The 19,459-nt window shown below is 46.0% G+C and overlaps 1 protein-coding gene across 2 annotated transcripts in view; it reads right to left on the bottom strand.

Annotated features, from left to right (window-relative positions):
• LOC147107184 (TBC1 domain family member 10B) overlaps window positions 1–19,459 on the bottom strand; it is a 229,264-nt gene that overhangs the window by 161,673 nt on the left and 48,132 nt on the right. For both annotated transcript variants that reach the window (XM_086008360.1, XM_086008359.1), the window contains exons 6-8: window positions 18,041–18,164; window positions 16,401–16,470; window positions 10,154–10,268 (exon numbers count right to left, since the gene is read on the bottom strand). In XM_086008360.1, coding sequence (XP_085864486.1) covers window positions 10,154–10,268; window positions 16,401–16,470; window positions 18,041–18,164 — 309 coding nt within the window. The remainder of the gene's footprint in view (window positions 1–10,153; window positions 10,269–16,400; window positions 16,471–18,040; window positions 18,165–19,459) is intronic.

Raw genomic sequence — 19,459 nt, 5'->3', positions numbered from 1 at the left:
AGCGCATGCACTGAAAACCGGCATTTCCTCTCCTCTAACCCAAGAGTTGAAGAGGCTAGCGCGTGCGCTGTAGGGGGCAGCGCGTGCGTCTTGGATTTCCTCTGTTTTGGGGGATTTGCGCATGTGTAAAGGCCTCCGGTCTTTACGCTTGTAAAAAGCACACGTAAGTATTTATTTTTACAGGTAAGTGGTGTTTTAGTGCAATTAAGAAAAAAAATTCCACAGGTTTATTATTTTAAAGAATCTACAATAAGGTAAGTTTAGTTTTAGACCCTTTTTATTAAAAATTTATTTTTTTCAAAAAAAAAATTGTTTAAATTATTTTTTTTTAAACTTATTTATACTTAATTTAATGATTGGGATGTTTTTTAAATTTTTATTTAAAGTTTAAATAGTGTTTTGGGCCCCCGTAGTTTTCATGAGTTTGACAGTTCTTACTGTCAAACTCATGAATGAGTTTCCCCTCCCCTGATTGGCTGTACAGTGCTCACCTGATCCCAGCCGGCACATCGCACTAACTACGCCGCTGGATCAGGTAAGCACATCGCACCGACAGCTGAACCGGGCCTGTGACAGGAAATGCAAGCAGGCCCGGGCTTCAGATGTCGGTGCACAGGGTGAGTGCAGATCGGGGGCTTGCACGCGCGGCAAGCCCCCGATCTAATTTCAAGGCCAATCTGTTTTAGTGATGTTGATTGAGGGATAAATATTGGCCCCAGGACACCGGGGAGAACTCCCCTGCTCTCCTTGAAATAGTGGCCATGGGATCTTTCACGTCCATCTGAGACGGGCAGAAAGGGCCTCGGTTTAACGTCTCACCTGAAAGACGGCACCTCTGACAGTGCAGCACCGGAGTACATTCAAGTGACTTTAAATCTAAGCTGCTCCCATTGTTACTGTGTACATCAGTGACAATAACGGGGTGCGCAGGCAGAGGGAACTGGGACAGATGTCCTAGTAAATGGTTGCAGAGAGTGCGACAGGGCTACGAAGGGACCAGCTGCAGAGCCTTCCCACAGCGTTTCGCTATCCTCCGATATCCCTGGGCCACCAAACGATGGGTAAGCTCTGCAGTCGTGCTGTTGGACATAACAGGAGAATGAGCCAGCGGTTCAGAGAGAGAAACCCTGGCGACGGGCTCGGTGTCAGGTGCAGTTACAATGCCGATGGTGTTCTTGTACGTTTAAAAAAATGTTTAATTCATTCTCGGGATGTTGCCGTCGCTAGCAAGGCTGGGATTTATTACCCAACCCCACCTCCCTCGAGTAGTCCCCCTTGAGATGGTGGTGGCGGGCTGCCTTCTTGAACCGCTGCAGTCCTCTGTGGTGAAGGTCCTCCTTAATACATCCTTAATATATTTTGCATATGAAGGGAATCAGGGGATATGGGAATAGTGCAGGAAGATGGATTTGAGGTAGCAGATCAGCCATGATCTTATTGAATGGCAGAGCGGGCTCGAAGGGTCGATCATCCTACTCCTATTTCTTATGCTCCCACAGTGCTGTTAGGGAGGGAGTTCCAGGATTTTGACCCAGCGACGATGAAGGAACGGCCAATATATTTCCAAGTCAGGATGGTGCGTGACATGGAGGGGAACTTGGAGGTGGTGGTGTTCCCACGCGCCTGCTGCCCTTGTCCTTCTAAGTGGGGGAGGAGGTCGTCGTGGGTTTGGGAGGTGCTGCCAAAGGAGGCCATGGCGAGTTGCTGCAGCGCGTCCCGTAAACGGGCTGGTCTGGCGTGAGCACTCCAGCGGCACCACCCGTGCTTCGGTCCCGGGTAGTAGGGTGGCTTGGTCCAGAATGGGCTCGGGCGTGGAGCCACTGAGCTGCAGCCTGCCCACGGACCAGCGTCAGCTCTCCCCTGCAGCCTGCCAAAGAAAGCGACATGTTCCCACTGAACATACAAGCTCGGGAAGAATAGCGACTCGTATTTCAGGAAGGAAATGATTGAACTTGTGTTTAGAAATTGCTTTTCACATCCTCAGGACGTCCCAAAGCGCTTTACAACCAACTGCGAATTGTAGTCACCGTTGCTATGCAGGCAAATGTGGCAGCCAATTCGGGCACAGCAAGATCCCATAAACAGCAAATGAATCGGGTCTGCTTTTTGATGGTGTTGGTTGAGGGGTGAAATATTAGCCAGGATACCAGGAGAATTCCGGCCTTTCTTCGAATATCGCCACCCGCGAACACCTCATCCGAAAGACGACACCTGCGACAAGTGCAGCGCTCCCGCAGTACCGCACTGGGGAGTGTCATACTCGATGACAAGCGCAAGTCTGCAGCAGGACTTGAACCCGCAATATCCTGCTCCAGAGGCGAGAGTGCGCCCCATGAAGGATTGAGAAAAGGGACTGGGCAGTTCAACTAGGACCTCGTTAACCCGGCTTCGTTAACACATCCAAGTCATGGAGAGAGGGTGCAGATGATACCAGGGAGGTGACTCTTCAGTTATAAAGAGAACCAGTTTCCCAGTGGCAGAAGGGTCGGGTAACCAGAGGGCACAGATTTAAGGTGATTGGCAAAAGAACCAGAGGCGGCATGAGGGAAACATTTTAATTACGCAGCGAGTTGTTGTGATCTGGAACAGGCTGCGTGAAAGTGCTAAATAGTGAGCGCGGCCCAAACTCACTGTGAGCAGCAGAGGCGGAGTGGACCTACCTGGAGATTGGAACAGAGGGAGAAAAAATAAAATCAAGGAGTGACGTCACAGGTAGGTGACTGGATGGTGAGTATTAGAGCGTTTCTTTTGTCTGTAAGCTAGTGCAGTGTTTTAAACTAAGAGCTGGGGAACAATAGCTAATACTTTATTAAATTAATAACTTAACGAGATAAGCTAATCAATTAATATAACTCTAAATAATCACTTGATTAAAAACTTTATAGGCTTATTTAAATTAGTTAAAGAATTCTAGAGATGGCAGGGACTGCAGCATGTGGGAGTTTGTGGACAGCGAGACTGTCCCGGATTCTCACATCTGCAGGAAATGTCTCTGCCTTCAGTCACTCCGGCTCAGAGTCATTGAGCTGGAGAGCAAGTTAGAGACACTCCAAAACATAAGGGAGGAGGGTGGGGGGGGGGGGATTTCTGGACAGTTTTATCCAGAATACTGTCACACCCTAGAGGAAAGCACAGGTTCAAGAAGGGGAGGGTGTGACTGCTACAGAGACGGGTAGCGGGGACTTAGGAGAGGTTGAGGAGGAAGTCCCGCAGACACTGGTCCTGCCCAACAGGTCCGATGTACTCGCTACCTTTGAGGACAAGGAGAAAGACTGCAGGGAGGACAGTCACAATGCAGACCAAGGCACCGTGGCTCAGAAGGCTGTCAAAGGCGGGGAAGAGCAAAATAGAAATGTAGTAGTAATAGGGGATTCTATAATTAGGGGACTAGATAGCCTCCTTTGCAGCCAAGAACGAGAATTCCCAAAGGGCGTGTTGCCAGGGTAAGGGATATTTCGAGGCAGCTGGAGGGGAATGTAGAACGGTATATCCAGCTGTTGTGGTCCATGTTGGAACAAACGGCATAGGTACGAACAGGGGGGAGGTCCTGCTGAAGGAGTTAGGAGCAAAATTAAAAAGCAGGACCTCGAGGGTAATAATCTCTGGATTATTGCCAGAGCCACATGCAAATTGGCATAGAAGCAGTCAGATCAGGAGAATTAACACGTGGCTAAAGGGCTGGTGTGGGAAAGAGGGGTTCCTTTGCATGGGGCACTGGCACCAGTACTGGGACAGGAAGGAGCTGTACCGATGGGACAGGCTCCACCTGAACCGGGATGGGACCCATGTCCTAGCGGAAAGGGTAAATAGGGAGGTGGCAAAGGCTTTAAACTAGTAAGGTGGGGTGAGGGATCTACAAGAAATGAAACCAGCCTAAATATAAACAAAACAGAAAAGGAGAGCATAGGAAAGAGTGAAGTAAGGGAGGACATTGATGGCCAGGGAATAAATGGAATTATAGAACAGGAGTGTAAAAAGATGTTTAAAAATAAAGTGAGAGGAACTGCTATTAAAAATGAGTTAAATTGTCTGTACAGCAATACACAGAGCGTGCCTAATAAAACGGGGGAGTTGGAGGCAATCATGCGTTTTGAGGAACCAGAAATAGTAGGGATTACTGAGACATGGCTACAGAAAAATCAGAACTGGGAATTAAACATTGCAGGGTTTAACATATTTAGAAAAGATACAGGGGGGAAAAGGGGAGGTGGAGTAGCTGTACTTATTAGGGATAACATAATGGCAGTAGAAAAAAGTGACAGCTATCAGCAAGACAGAAATAGAATCCGTGTGGATAGCGATAAAAGATAATAAAGGATTAACCATTTGGGTGACAGTGACCAATATTCAGTGAGATTTAAGGTAGTCATGGAAAAGGACAAAGAGGGACCGGAAATAAAGGTTCTAAATTGGGGGAAGGCCGATTTTAATATGAGAAGGCAGGATCTGGCCAAAGTGGACTGGGATCAGCTACCTGTAGGAAAATCCACATCAGAGCAGTGGGAGTCATTCAGAAAGGAGAGAGTACAGCGCCAACATGTTCCCGTAAAGGTCAAGGGTGGGACCAACAAGTCCAGGGAACCCTGGATGTCAAGGGATATACAAGAATGGATTAGGAAAAAAAGGGAGGCTTTTGGCAGATACAAAGGACTAAAAATAGTGGAAGCCCTAGAGGAGTATAGAAAGTGCAGGGGGGTACTTAAAAAAGAAATTAGGAGAGCGAAGAGGGGCCATGAAAAAACACTGGCGGGCAAAATAAAGGAAAATCTCAAGGTGTTTTATAAGTATATTAAGGGCAAGAGGATAACCAGGGAAAGAGTAGGGCCCATTAGGGACCAAAGTGGCAATCTGTGTATAGAGCCGGAAGATGTAGGTGAGGTTGTAAATGAATATTTTGCATTTGTGTTCACTATGGAGAAGGACGATGTAGGCATAGAAATCAGGCAGGGGGATTGAGATATACTTGAACAAATTAGCATTGAGAGGGAGGAAGTACTTGTGGTTTTAGCGGGCTTAAAAGTGGATAAATCCCCAGGCCCAGACGAGATGTATCCCAGGCTGCTGTGAGAGGCAAGGGAGGAGATTGCAGGGGCTTTGACACAAATTTTTAGAACCTCTCTGGCCACAGGGGAGGTACCAAAGGACTGGAGGTCAGCTAATGTAGTACCATTATTCCAGAAGGGTATTATCCAGGGAATTACAGGCCAGTGAGCCTAACATCAGTGGTAGGGAAATTATTGAAAAAAATTCTGAGGGACAGAATTAGTCTCCACTTGGAGAGGCAAGGATTAATCAAGGATAGTCAGCATGGCTTTGTCAGGGGGAGATCATGTCTAACCAATTTGATTGAATTTTGAGAGGGTGACTAGGTGTGTGGATCAGGGTAGTGCAGTTGATGTAGTCTACATGGACTTCAGTAAGGCTTTTGACAAAGTCCCACATGGGAGACTGGTCAAGAAGGTAAGAGCCCATGGGATCCAAGGCAATTTGGCACATTGGATCCAAAATTGGCTTCGTGGCAGGAGGCAGAGGGTGATGGTCGAAGGTTGTTTTTGTGACTGGAAGCCTGTGTCCAGTGGTGTACCGCAGGAATCGGTGCTGGGTCCTTTGTTGTTTGTAGTGTACATTAATAATTTAGATATGAATGTAGGAGGTATGATCAGTAAGTTCGCAGGTGACAGGAAAATTGGTGGAGTGGTAAATAGCGAGGAGGGAAGCCTCAGGCTACAGGGCGATATAGACGGGTTGGTCAGATAGGCAGAACAGTGGCAAATGGAATTTAACCCTGAAAAGTGTGAGGTGATGCATTTTGGGAGGACTAACAAGGCAAGGGAATACACAATGAATGGTAGGACCCTAGGAAGGACAGAGGATCAGAGGGACCTTGGTGTGCATGTACATAGATCCCTGAAGGCAGCAGGACAGGTAGATAAGGTGGTTAAGAAGGCATATGGGATACTTATATTCTATGCCTCGGCTAATGAAGGCAAGAGCAGGGAGGTTATGATGGAACTGTACAAAACGCTAGTTAGGCCACAGCTGGAATACTGTGTGCAGTTCTGGTCACCACACTATAGGAAGGATGTGATTGCATTGGAGAGGGTGCAGAGGAGATTCACCAGGATGTTACCTGGGCTGGAGCGCTTCAGCTATGAAGAGAGACTGGACAGGCTGGGGTTGTTTTCCTTAGAGCAGAGAAGGCTGAGGGGGGACCTTTGGCAGATACAAAGGACTAAAAATAGTGGAAGCCCTAGGAGTATAGAAAGTGCAGGGGGTTACTTACATAAAGAAATTAGGAGAGCAAAGAGGGGGCATGAAAAAACACTGGCGGGCAAAATAAAGGAAAATTATGAGGGGCATAGATAGGGTAGATATAACAGGAACTTTTCCCCTTAGTAGAGGGGTCAATAACCAGGGGGCATAGTTTCAAGGTAAGGAGCAGGAGGTTTAGAGGGGATTTGAGGAAAAACTTTTTCACCCAGAGGGTGTTTGGAATCTGGAACTCACTGCCTGAAAGGGTGGTAGAGGCAGGAACCCTCACAACATTTAAGAAGCATTTAGATGAGCACTTGAAACGCCATAGCATACAAGGCTACGGACCAAGTGCTGGAAAATGGGATTAGAATAGACAGGGCTTGATGACCGGTGCAGACACGATGGGCCGAAGGGCCTCTTTCTGTGCTGTATAACTATGACTCTATAACCACACTCATTGGGGTAGTCTACAGACCACCTAATAGTGGAAGGGAGGTGGAGGAAGAAATATGCAGACAAATTAGGGAAATGAGTAAAAAACATAGAATAATCATGGGGAATTTCAACTACCCAGATATTAATTGAACAGAAAAGGTAGGTAAAGGGGATAAGGGAATGGAGTTCCTACAATGTGTAAGGACTCCTTTCTAACCCAATATGCAAAAAGCCCAACAAGGGAGGATTTGCTATTGGATCTAGTAATGGGGAATGAACCAGAGCAGATAAGAGAAGTAAATGTAGGGGTACATCGAGGCAATAATGACCCTAATATAATACACTTCAAGATAATAATTGAGAAGGACATAGGTATGACAAAGACCAGGGTAATAGACTGGAGAAAAGCTGAATTTGGGAAAATAAAATGGACAACAATATTGGCAAACAATGATGTAGAACAGCAATGGGAAACATTTAAAATGGTGTGCAGCAGAGTCGAAGAAAAATATATTCCACTAAAAAACACAAGAACAAGCTAAACACTAATGAGACAATATGGATGAATAAAGCCATATGGGACAAAATGAGGGTAAGGAAAGAGGCATACATTAAGTGCATGGACAGCAGGGGAGAGCATGATAAGGGAAAATACGAAGAGATTAGGAGAAAGGTCAAAAAAATAATTCGGAAGGCAAAGAGGAACTATGAAATTAAGTTATCAAGGTACATAAAACAAAATAGTAAAATATTTTACAGGCACATCATTAAAAAAAAAATCGGGATGGGAATAGGGCCTCTAAGGGATGGACAGGATGATACCACAGGCAGAGATAGAGAGATGGCAGAGATATTAAATAATTACTTTGCCTCAGTATTTATCAGGGAGAATGAACAGGTGGTCATGACATTGGATCATGAGATTAGTAATGAAATAACTTAATTTAAAATAAAAAGGAGATATATTAAATACATTAATCAAACTCAAAGAGGAAAAAAACCCTGATGGATTACATCAGTGAATTTTAAAATAATCTAGTGAAGAGATAGCAGAGGCATTACTACACATATTTAATAATGCATGAGAAAGAGGTGTAGTGCCAGACGACTGGCAGATAGCTAACGTAATACCTATATTTAAGAAGGGAGATAGAACATGTCCAAGGACTATAAACCAGCCAGCTTAACATTGGTGGTAGGAAAAATAATGGAATCCCTACTAAAGGAGAAAATAGAAGAACATCTAGAAGCCAAAAATATAATAATGAATAATCAGCATGGATTTCAAAAGGGAAAGTCTTGCTTGGCCAAACTCATTGAATTTTTTGAAGAGGTAACAGAAAGAGTAGACAAGGGGAATGCAGTAGATGTAATTTATCTGGATTTTCAAAAGACTTTCGATAAGGTACCACATAATAGACTGATGAATAAGGTCAGGGAATGTGGAGTCAGGGGACAAGTAACAGAATGGATTGCTGGCTGGCTTCAAGTCAGAAAGCAGAGAGTAGGGGTAAAGGGTAACTATTCACAGTGGCAGAAGGTGGGTGGTGGTGTTCCACAAGGATCAGTGCTGGGACCACTGCTGTTCACAATTGATTAATGATTTAGACCTTGGAATCAAAAACACAATTTCTAAATTTGCAGATGACACCAAATTGGGGAGCTGGTTAATACTGAGGAGGACTGCAACAAATTACAGGAAGACGTTAATAAACTTGCAGAATGGGAATATAATTGACAACTGAAATTCAACACAGATAAATGTGAGGTATTGCATTTTGGTAGGAAGAATAGGGAGGTCACTTATCACTTGGAGGGTGCGAGTCTGGGTGGGGTAGAGGAGCAAAGGGATCTCGGAGTACAAATACACAAATCACTAAAAGTAGCGACACAGGTTAACAAGGCCATAAAAAAGCAAACCAAGCACTAGGGTTTATTTCTAGAGGGATAGAATTGAAAAGTAGTGAAGTTAAACTTGTATCAAACCTTGGTTAGACCACACGATGGGCCGAAGGGCCTCTTTCTGTGCTGTAAAACTCTATGACACTTGGAGTACTGCGTACAATTCTGGTGGCCATATCATAAAAAAGGATATAGAGGCACTAGAGAGAGTGCAGAGAAAATTTACAAGGATGATACCAGAAATGAGAGGGTATACCTCTCAGGAAAGGATGAACAGGCTGGGTCTCTTTTCGCTTGAAAAAAGTAGGCTGAGGGGTGACCTAATAAAGGTCTTTAAACTTATGAAAGGTTTTGATGGAGTGGATACAGAGAGAATGTTTCCACTTGTGGGGAAGAGCATAATTAGATGCCATCAATATAAGATAGTCACCAAGAAATCCAATAGGGAATTCAGAAGAAACTTCTTTACCCAGAGAGTGGTGAGAATGTGGAACTCGCTACCACAGGGAGTGGTTGAGGCGAATAGTATAGATGTATTTAAGGGGAGGCTAGATAAGCATATGAGGGAGAAGGGAATCGAGGGTTATGCTGATAGATTTAGATGAGGAAAGACGGGGGGAGGTTCGAGTGGAGCATAAACACCGGCATGGACTGGTTGGGCCCAATGGCCTGTTTCTGTGCCGTATATCCTATGTAATCCGATGTAAAGGGTGGAAGCAGATTCAATAATAACTTTCAAAAAAGAGAATTGGATCAATACTTGAAGGGAAAAAAATTACAGGGCTATGGGGAAGGAGCAGGGGAGTGGGACTAATTAAACAGCTCTTTCAAAGAGCTGGCACAGGCAAGATGGACCGAATGGCCTCCTCCTGTGTTTCTATAAAGAGAGAAGCAGAGAAAGTGAGGCTCTTTTCACTGGATTAAGAGATGTGGAAGGATTTATGAGAAGTTTGGAGAGGGTAGGTGGGTAAAAGCAGTTTCTACTGGTCGGTGAGGGTATCAATTTAAGATCATCGCCAAGGGAACAAAGGCCAGAGGTCAGGCGATTATTTTTTTTTTAAATATGTAAAGGGTCGTTGGAACACAGAACACCCGACCAGAAATAGTGATGGAAGCGGAATCCATGACAGCTTTTAAGAGGGAAATGGATAAATATTTGAAAAGTAGAAAATTGTAAGAAAATGGGACTAAATGGTTAGTTCCTTCAGAGAACCCACGCAAGCACGATGGGCTGAATGGCCTACATCTGTGCTGTAACATTCTATGGTTCTATTGAAAAAGCACCACAGTGGGGCAAGTAACACCAGCATTGTACTATTGAGGTTAGATTATTTCATTTTCCCTATATTACAACAGTGGCCACACTTCAAAAAGTACTTCATTGGCTGTAAGGCGCTTTGGGACGTCCGGTAGTCATGAAAGGCGCTATAGAAATGCAAGTCTTTCTTTTATAGAAGTATTCAAGGTTGGCCATTCTGTGCAGCTGCCTGTGTCCATCATATTTACTGGTCGTTGTAAATAATTTTGCTCTGTAATATTTGCTCCGAGACGATGCTCTTACCATCTAGAATGATCAGGTCCCAGATCGCCAACACCGAGTCCCAGCAAGGTAAGGATGTAAAAAGGGTCAGGAACCAAGTGGTGATGAACAGTAATGGTGCCACTTCCAGATTCTCCTGCCAGGATTTAAACAGAACGTGCCAATTAGTACCATCCCGCAAACATGATAGAAAGCAGCGTTCAATCATTAGCACAGGATTAGCTACTTTTTGTGTCACACAATTCCAAACTCGTTACTGCACAATTAAGAACAATTAAAACTTCTTGCATCGAATTAAAAGCAGAGCAGCAGGCCATTCGGCCTCCTCCCACCCCTCTTCATCTCACCCCATCAACATATCCCTCTATTCCTTTCTCCCTCATGTGTTTATCCAGCTTCCCCTTAAATGCGTCAATGTTATTCACCTCAACCACTCCCTGTGGTAGCGAGTTCCACATTCTCACCACTCTCTGGGTAAAGAAGTTTCTCCTGAATTCCCTATTGGATTTATTAGTGACTATCTTACATTTATGGCCCCTAGTTCTGGTCTCCCCCGCAAGTGCAAACATCTTCTCTACGTCTACCCTATCGAACCCTTCATAATCTTGAAGACCTCGATCAGGTCACACCTCAGACTTCTCTGTTCTTGAAAAAAGAGCCCCAGCCTGTTTAATCTTTATAATTTGAAGCACTAATTCAAACAACTTTACTGTATATTTCAGTAAACTTATTCAGTAGTGGGCAGACTGGTGGCAGATGCAATTTAACGGGGCCAAGCATGAGATTAGGGATGAGGGAGTCAGTGACCGGACTCAGTAATTTCAAATTTCACTAAGAGACTGATGAGAGAGAGAGTAATTTTGTTGCATACATGGTCATTGGGTCATGGAATGCTTTGCCATGGGGAGTGCAGCACTGATTCACCAGAATGATACCGGGATTAAAAGGGTTAAATTATAAGGACAGGTTGCACAGAGTGGGCTTGTATTCCCTCGAGTTTAGAAGATTAGGGGGTGATCTAATCGAGGTGTTTAAGATGATTAAAAGTGTTGATAGGGTAGAGAGAGAGAAACTATTTCCTCTGGTTGGGGGGGGGGGGGTGGGGGGAGTCCAGAACAAGGGGGGCATAACCTTACAATTAGAACCAGGCCGTTCAGGGGTGATGTCAGGAAGCATTTCTTCACACAAAGGGCAGTGGAAATCTGGAACTCTCTCCCCCAAAAAGCTGTTGAGGCTGGGGGTCAATTGAAAATTTCAAAACTGAGATTGATAGATTTTTGTTAGGCAAGGGTATTAAGGGGTACGGAACCAAGGCGGGCAGATGGAGTTAAGATACAGATCAGCCATGATTTAGATAAATGGCGGAACAGGCTCAAGGGTCTGAATGACCTCCCTTCCTGTTCCCATGTGGTTGAGGCAAAGATCGTTGCACCTTTTACGAGCAGAGTAGGAAGACATTTGAAGCAGAGGGAGATACAAGACTATGGGGAGAGATTGGGGGAAATGGGATTCATTCTGGATTGCTGGAAGGGTCTCTTGCATTCGTGCAAACAGATCAACGGAGGATGCAATCACAACTGCTCTACACTCTGCATTGAATCACTTAGACGGTAAAGAGACCTACATCAGAATGCTGTTCATAGACTACAGCTCAGCATTCAACACTATCGTCCCCAACAAGCTGGCCACCAAACTCCACACTCTTGGCCTGAACACTTCACTTTGCAACTGGACCCTGGACTTCCTAACAAACAGACCCCAGTCTGTCAAATTAGGTAACCACACCTCCCCCCCCCCCCCCCGACCCTGAACACGGGGGCCCCACAAGGATGTGTGCTGAGCCCCCTCCTCTACTCCCTCTTCACCCACGACTGTGTGGCTGTTCATGGTTCCAACACCATCATCAAGTTTGCGGATGATACCACGGTGGTAGGCCAGATCACCAACAACGATGAGTCAGCCTACAGGGAGGAGGTCCAGCATCTCGTGAAGTGGTGCGCCGATAACGACCTGGCCCTTAACATCAAGAAAACCAAGGAAATCATTGTGGACTTCAGGAAGTCTAAAGGCGGAAGTCACACCCCCATCCACATCAATGGGGCTGTGGTGGAAAGGGTGGACAGCTTTAAGTTCCTCGGAGTCCACATCACGGAAGACCTCTCCTGGTCCCTCAATACCTCCTCTTTGGTAAAGGCGGCCCAGCAGCGCCTATATTTCCTAAGGAGGCTGAAGGGATGTAACCTGTCACCCCTGATCCTCTCTAACTTTTACCGCTGCACAATAGAGAGCATCCTGACGAACTGTATCACAGTATGGTATGGCAGCTGTAGCTCCTATGACCGGAAAGCCATGCAGCGGGTAGTCAAAACTGCCCAACGCATTACCGGCACCCGGCTACCGACCATAGAGCACATATACCAGAAACGCTGTTTACGGAGGTCACTGACCATCATCAAAGACCCTACCCACCCCAGCCACAGTCTGTTCGCCCTCCTGCCATCTGGGAGACGCTACAGATGCATTCGCACCCGAACGACCAGATTTAGGAACAGCTTCTTTCCCAGGGCTGTCATCCTACTGAACTCCACAAATAAACTCTAAAGCCTGCACATCTGCCAATGCACTTTATTATGTTTATGTTAATGTATTACAAGCCAAATGTATGTTGAATGTTTAAATGTCTTAATCTAATTGTACACTCTCGGGAGCCGCAAGCCTACATTTCGTTGTACTGCACTTGGGCACTAACAATGACAATAAAGTTGATTATTATTATTATTATAAGCTTCTATAGTCCTATCAAAACCACTCATAATTTTAAAGACTTCTATTAAATCTCCTCTAAACCTCCATTCCCCCACAGGACCGTGCTCTCCTGGTCCCGTCTCTACCTCTCCGATACGATCAATATGGGGGTAATACCATAGGCTTGAACTCCTGGAGATTTAAGTGGGGTGATAAAAATGGGCAGCTGATGGTCACGGAGATGATTTGGAGTGTGTGTACGGAAATCCGTTGAGGGGATCTCATGGGCTTTTTGGAAGAGAAAAAAAAGAGGATGGGGGTGGCGATGTTGATTCCTGAGGAATGCAATGGGTGGGATGACCACGGAAGGAGGCAACGAGGCTGCTCGGGCACACAGGAGCAGTAGGAGACCAATCAGCTCCTCAAGCCTGTTCCACCATCCCATTAGATCGTGGCTGATCTGTGCCCCAGCTCCATCTACCCGCCTTTGCTCCATATATCCTCGATATCCTTACCTAACAAAAATCTATTGATGTCAGTCTTGAAAGCTACAACTGACCCCCAACAACCACAGCCTTTTGGGGGGGGGGGGGGGGGGGGGGAAAGAGGGAGAGTTCCAGATTTCTACTTCGCTGTGTGAAAAAGTGCTTCCTAATTTTACTCCTGAACAGCCTGGCTCTAATTTTAAGGTTACCATTCTCGTTCTGGTCTCCACCCCCCCCACCCACCAGAGGAAATAGTTTATTTGTATCTAAACGATCAAATCCTTTATCATTTAAAACACTTCGATAGATCACCCCTCACACTTTTAAACTCAAGGGAATTCAACCCAAATTTATGCAGCTCGTCCTCATAATTTAACCTTTTTAGCCCCGGTACCATTCTGGTGAATCTGGGCTGCTCCCCCTCCGAGGCCAGTGTATCCTTCCTGAGGGGCGGGGCCCAGAACTGAACACAGTAACTCCAGGTGGGGTCTGACGAAGGCTCTGTGCATCACTTCCTCCCCTTTGTATTCTAGACAATCCCCCTCGAGATAAAAGCCAACATTCATAGACTCATAGAAAGCTACAGCACGGAAGGAGGCCATTTCGGCCCATCGTGTCCGCGCCGGCCAACAAAGAGCTATCCAGCCTAATCCCACTTCCCAGCTCTTGGTCCGTAGCCCTGCAGGTTACAGCATCCCAAGTGCACATCCAAGTACTTTTTAAATGTGGTTAGGGTTCCTGCCTCTACCACCCTTTCAGGCAGTGAGTTCCAGACCCCCACAACCCTCTGGGTGAAGAAATTTCCCCTCAAATCCCCTCTAAACCTTCCCCCAATTACTTTAAATCTGTGCCCCCTGGTTTTTGACTCCTCTGCTAAGGGAAATAGGACCTTTCTATCCACTTTATCTAGGCCCCTTATAATTTTATACACCTCAATAAGGTCTCCCCTCAGCCTCCTCTGTTCCAAGGAAAACAGACCCAGCCTATCCAGTCTTTCCTCATAGCTAAGATTCTCTACACCCGGCAACATCCTTGTAAATCTCCTCTGTACCCTCTCTAGTGCAATCACATCTTTCCTGTAATGTGGTGACCAGAACTGCACGCAGTACTCTAGCTGAGGCCTAACTAGTGTTTTATACAGTTGAAGCATAACCCCCCCTGCTCTTGTATTCTATGCCACGGCTAATAAAGGCAAGCATTCCGTATGCCTTCTTAACCACCTTATCTACCTGGCCTGCTACCTTCAGGGATCTGTAGACATGCACTCCAAGGCCCCTTTGTTCCTCTACGCTTCTCAGTGTCCTACCATTTAATGTGTATTCCCTTCCCTTGTTAGCCCTCCCCAAATGCATTACCTCACACTTTTCCGGATTGAATTCCATTTGCCACTGTTCTGCCCACCTGACCAATTTATTGATATCTTACTGAAGAAGGAAGCTGTAGACTGCAGGATCAACCACACAGACGATTTTAGTATCATCTGCAAACTTCTTAATCATACCCCCTATATTCAAGTCAAGATCGTTGATATATACCACAAAAAGCAAGGGACCTAGTACTGAGCCCTGCGGAACCCCACTGGAAACAGCCTTCCAGTCACAAAAACACCCATCAACCATTACCCTCTGCTTCCTGTCTCCGAGCCAGTTTTGAATCCAACTTGACACTTTGACCTGGATCCCATGGGCTTTTAACTTCGTGACCAGTCTGCCATGTGGAACCTTATCAAAAGCCTTGCTAAAGTCCATATACACTACATCAAACGCACTACCTACATCTACCCTCATTGTTACCGCCTCAAAAAATTCAATCAAGTTTGTCAGACATGACCTTCCCTTAACAAATCCGTGCTGACTATCCTTGATTAATCCATGTCTTTCTAAATGAAGATTTATCCTGTCCTTCAGAATTCTTTCCAATAATTTTCCCACCACCGAGGTTAGGCTGACTGGCCTGTAATTACTCGGTCTATCCATTAACCTTTTTGACTATTTTTGTACCTGTGCATGAGCTTTTAGTGATCTGTGTACCTGGACACCCAAATCTCTTTGCTCTTCCGACGTTAAAAAATTAACATGACGTTTAATTTTTTTCAATTTGTTCTCGAGATGTGGGCGTCACACTGGCAGATTAGTACTGACTCTTTCATTACCCGGAGGGGTATTAAAATAGGCGCGGTGGAAGATACCCAGATTGGGGAGGGGCCAGTCCAGCAGACGCAAGAGCGGGTGATTTTGGCGGTACAGGGGAGCAGTGAGAAACATAGAAGCATAGAAGATAGGAGCAGGAGTAGGCCATTCGGCCCCTCAAGCCTGCTCCGCCATTCAATGCGATCATGGCTGATTATCCAAATTCAGTACCCTGTCCCTGCTTTCTCCCCATATCCCTTGATCCCTTTAGCCTTAAGAGAGAAAGGGGGGTAGGAAATTGACAGGGGCGCGCACAGCCCAGTAAAAAAAAATCGGAAAGGGCGAAGTGGGGAGAACATGGAGGCTGGAGATTGGGGGAGTGCAGAGGATGGCATGACATGACAGGACGCAGGGAAGCAACAGTGGGCCAGAGGAGCAGCAGAGAGCTCAGAGACGGTCGAGTCCGGAGGGGTAACCAGTATGTGGGAGTGAGCGGCGAAGGAGCCACAGTAGCAACATCATGGACGACAAGAAGCAAAATCATAGATGGGGGTTAACAGGAGGATAAAAGAGATGGAATCGCTGCAGTTTCACCCCTTACTAGTTTCACAGAGGTAACGGGTTTAAAAAAAAAAGTCGTCATTTAATCTCTAGAATTGTGGCTTAGTTTGCGAGAGGATCTCGAATCCCCAGAGTAAACTGCAGCCTTTCTACACACCCGCAATCATGAGAGAGATGATTCGGAAAACGTACTGGCGCGAGTGACCCTGAACTAAGGGAACGTAGCGTCTGCAGAACAAGGTGGGTCTGTGCCCGAGAAAGTTTCGCTCCCAACACGGCGGACTAGCAACTAAATCCGAGAGAACGTGGGCTGTGATAAAAGCTACATGTTTATTATAAAACGGTTACCATGTGTTCCCAGAGGCTGGGCATTCGATGTTTCAGCAGCTGTTGAAAGATTTTGGCATGCCTTTGGATTCTGCAAAGCAAAGAGTTATATGTCAGTGTTTGTATGAAACAGCAAGGCCGTGTGGTTAAAACAACTTGCATTTATATAGCGCCTTTAAGATAGTTAAACCTCTCGAGGCGCTTCCATTGGACATTCAAAGGTTGTCTTCCGTCTCAGAGGTTATTATTCGAGTAGCTTTGACAGGCACCAGCTGCAAACTTCAACTGCCAAATTTGTGGTCGGACTTCCTACTTATGCTTACCGGGAAGGGGTTAATCCACTGACGAGCAGGGGTGTTTGATCTGTTCCACTGGATAAAAGATCCCATGGCCACTTATTTCGAAGAAGAGCAGGGGAGTTCTCCCCGGTGTCCTGGCCAACATGTATCCCTCAACCAAAATCACAAACAGATTATCTGGTCATTTATCACATTGCTGTTTGTGGGAGCTTGCTGTGCGTAAATTTTCTGCCGCGTTTCCTACATTACAACAGTGACTACACTTCAAAAGTACTTCATTGGCTGTGAAGCGCTTTAGGACTTCATGAGGTCATGAAAGGCGCTACAGAAATGCAAGTCTTTCTTTCTTTCGTTTGACTGAAGTTTGCTGTTGGATCTCTGTGATTGTGGCTTTAAATTTGATTCCTTAACAAATTGCATTTCAGCAACACAATGAATACAAGAAATAGAAGCACACAGGCAGACTGAGACACACCGTGACAGAGACACACATACCCACACACAGTGACAGACACACATACCTACACACAGGGACAGACACACATACCCACACACAGGGACAGAGACACACATACCCACACACAGGGACAGACACACATACCCACACACAGGGACAGACACACATACCCACACACAGGGACAGACACACATACCCACACACAGTGACAGAGACACACATACCCACACACAGGGACAGACACACATACCCACACACAGGGACAGACACACATACCCACACACAGGGACAGACACACATACCCACACACAGTGACAGAGACACACATACCCACACACAGGGACAGACACACATACCCACACACAGGGACAGACACACATACCCACACACAGGGACAGACACACATACCCACACACAGTGACAGAGACACACATACCCACACACAGGGACAGACACACATACCCACACACAGGGACAGACACACATACCCACACACAGGGACAGAGACACATACCCACACACAGGGACAGACACACATACCCACACACAGGGACAGACACACATACCCACACACAGGGACAGACACACATACCCACACACAGGGACAGAGACACACATACCCACACACAGGGACAGAGACACACATACCCACACACAGGGACAGAGACACACATACCCACACACAGGGACAGAGACACACATACCCACACACAGGGACAGACACACATACCCACACACAGGGACAGACACACATACCCACACACAGGGACAGACACACAGGGAGAGACAGTGGCAGACATGCACACACAGAGACAGTGACACACAGAGACAGTGACAGACAGATATACACACAGGCAAACATAGTGACAGACGCGCACACGCACATCATTAGTACTGACACATACGTATCTAGAGAATGTTCATAAAATCCAGCCAGGTACTTGGGCTTTTCTAGTAGGACAACCAAAGCCCAGAAAGCATCCTCTTCCTGCATGTTCATTAGGAGCATGGCTGCGATATAGGACATTCCTGGCAACATAAAATAAGAGTTAAAAATAAGCTGGGTACAGAATTCACCTAAAAAAATAATTAATCTAACAATAAACAAAGAATCAGAGGGGGTAATTTTAACACCCCCCCACCCCCCCAGGTGGGAGACGGGGAGTTGGAGTCAGTTTACTCCCCACCCGATTACATTTGCCATCGACTTCGATGAAGAGTAACATTGGGCGGGGAGTAAAACGGTCAGCTTACCCGAACCCTAAAATTACCCCCCGAGTCATGCAGCACAGGAGGAGGCCATTCGGCCTATGGTGCCCGTGCCAGCTCTCTAAAAGAGCTATCCAATTAGTCCCACTCTTGCCCCCATAGCCCTTTTACGTTTTACAAATATCCATTTCTCTTTTAAAAGCCATTACGGATGCTGCTTCCCCCACTCTTTGTCCCAACAACCCACTGCATTAAAAAGATGCTCTTAACATCGCACTTTGTTCTTTTGACGATGATCTTGAATGTACGCCCTATAGTTAAGATAATCGGCAACAGAACCGGGGGGGGGGGGGGGGGGGGGAGATGAGGAGACTTTTTTTCTTTACACAGCGAGTTGTGATCTGGAACGTGCTGCCTGAAAGGGCGGTGGAAGCAGATTCAATAGTAACTTTCAAAAAAGGAATTGGATAAATATTTGAAAAGAAAAAAATGTGCAGGGCTATGGGGAAAGAGCAAGGGGGAGTGGGACTAATTGGAGAGCTCTTTCAAAGAGCCGGCACAGGCACGATGGGCCGAACGGCCTCCTTCTGTGCTGTACAATTTTATTTTATGATTCTAGTTGTAAGCCCAAACAGTGCAAATCGGTTTTCCCCACTTACCTTATCAAAACCCCTCAACAATGTTGAACATTTCTATCAGACCTTGTTAACTTCCTCTGGTTCAGCAACGAGAGAGCCCCAGTTTCTTCCCTCATCACTAAATTCATCCCATCCCAGACATCGTTGTAGGAAACCCTTTCCATACTCTCAATCTCTCCACGATCCGCACATCCTTCCTAAACGAAGGCTCCCAAAGCTGGGCACAGTGTTCAAACTGTAGGCTAATCAATGATTTGAGCAGGTTTAGCGTCACACTAGGGATATGAGGACCAGGCGAGAAGGTGGAGCCGAGGTCGAAAAATCAGCCGTGGTCGTATTGAACGGCGGAGCAGGCTCGAGGGGCCGAATGGACTACTCCTGCTCCTAATTCTTATGTTCTTATTAGGGTGCAGGTTGAAGCAAGACCAGATGATTACTGACATGAATCTTGTCATTCATGTGAAAATGACTTATGTA

Source organism: Somniosus microcephalus, chromosome 15, assembly GCF_052327205.1.
Source record: "Somniosus microcephalus isolate GS21.2 chromosome 15, FLI_Smic_1.0, whole genome shotgun sequence".
Taxonomy (NCBI): Eukaryota; Metazoa; Chordata; class Chondrichthyes; order Squaliformes; family Somniosidae; genus Somniosus; species Somniosus microcephalus.
The sequence above is the reverse complement of the archived record's forward strand: the minus strand, read 5'-3'. Positions and strand labels throughout refer to the sequence as shown.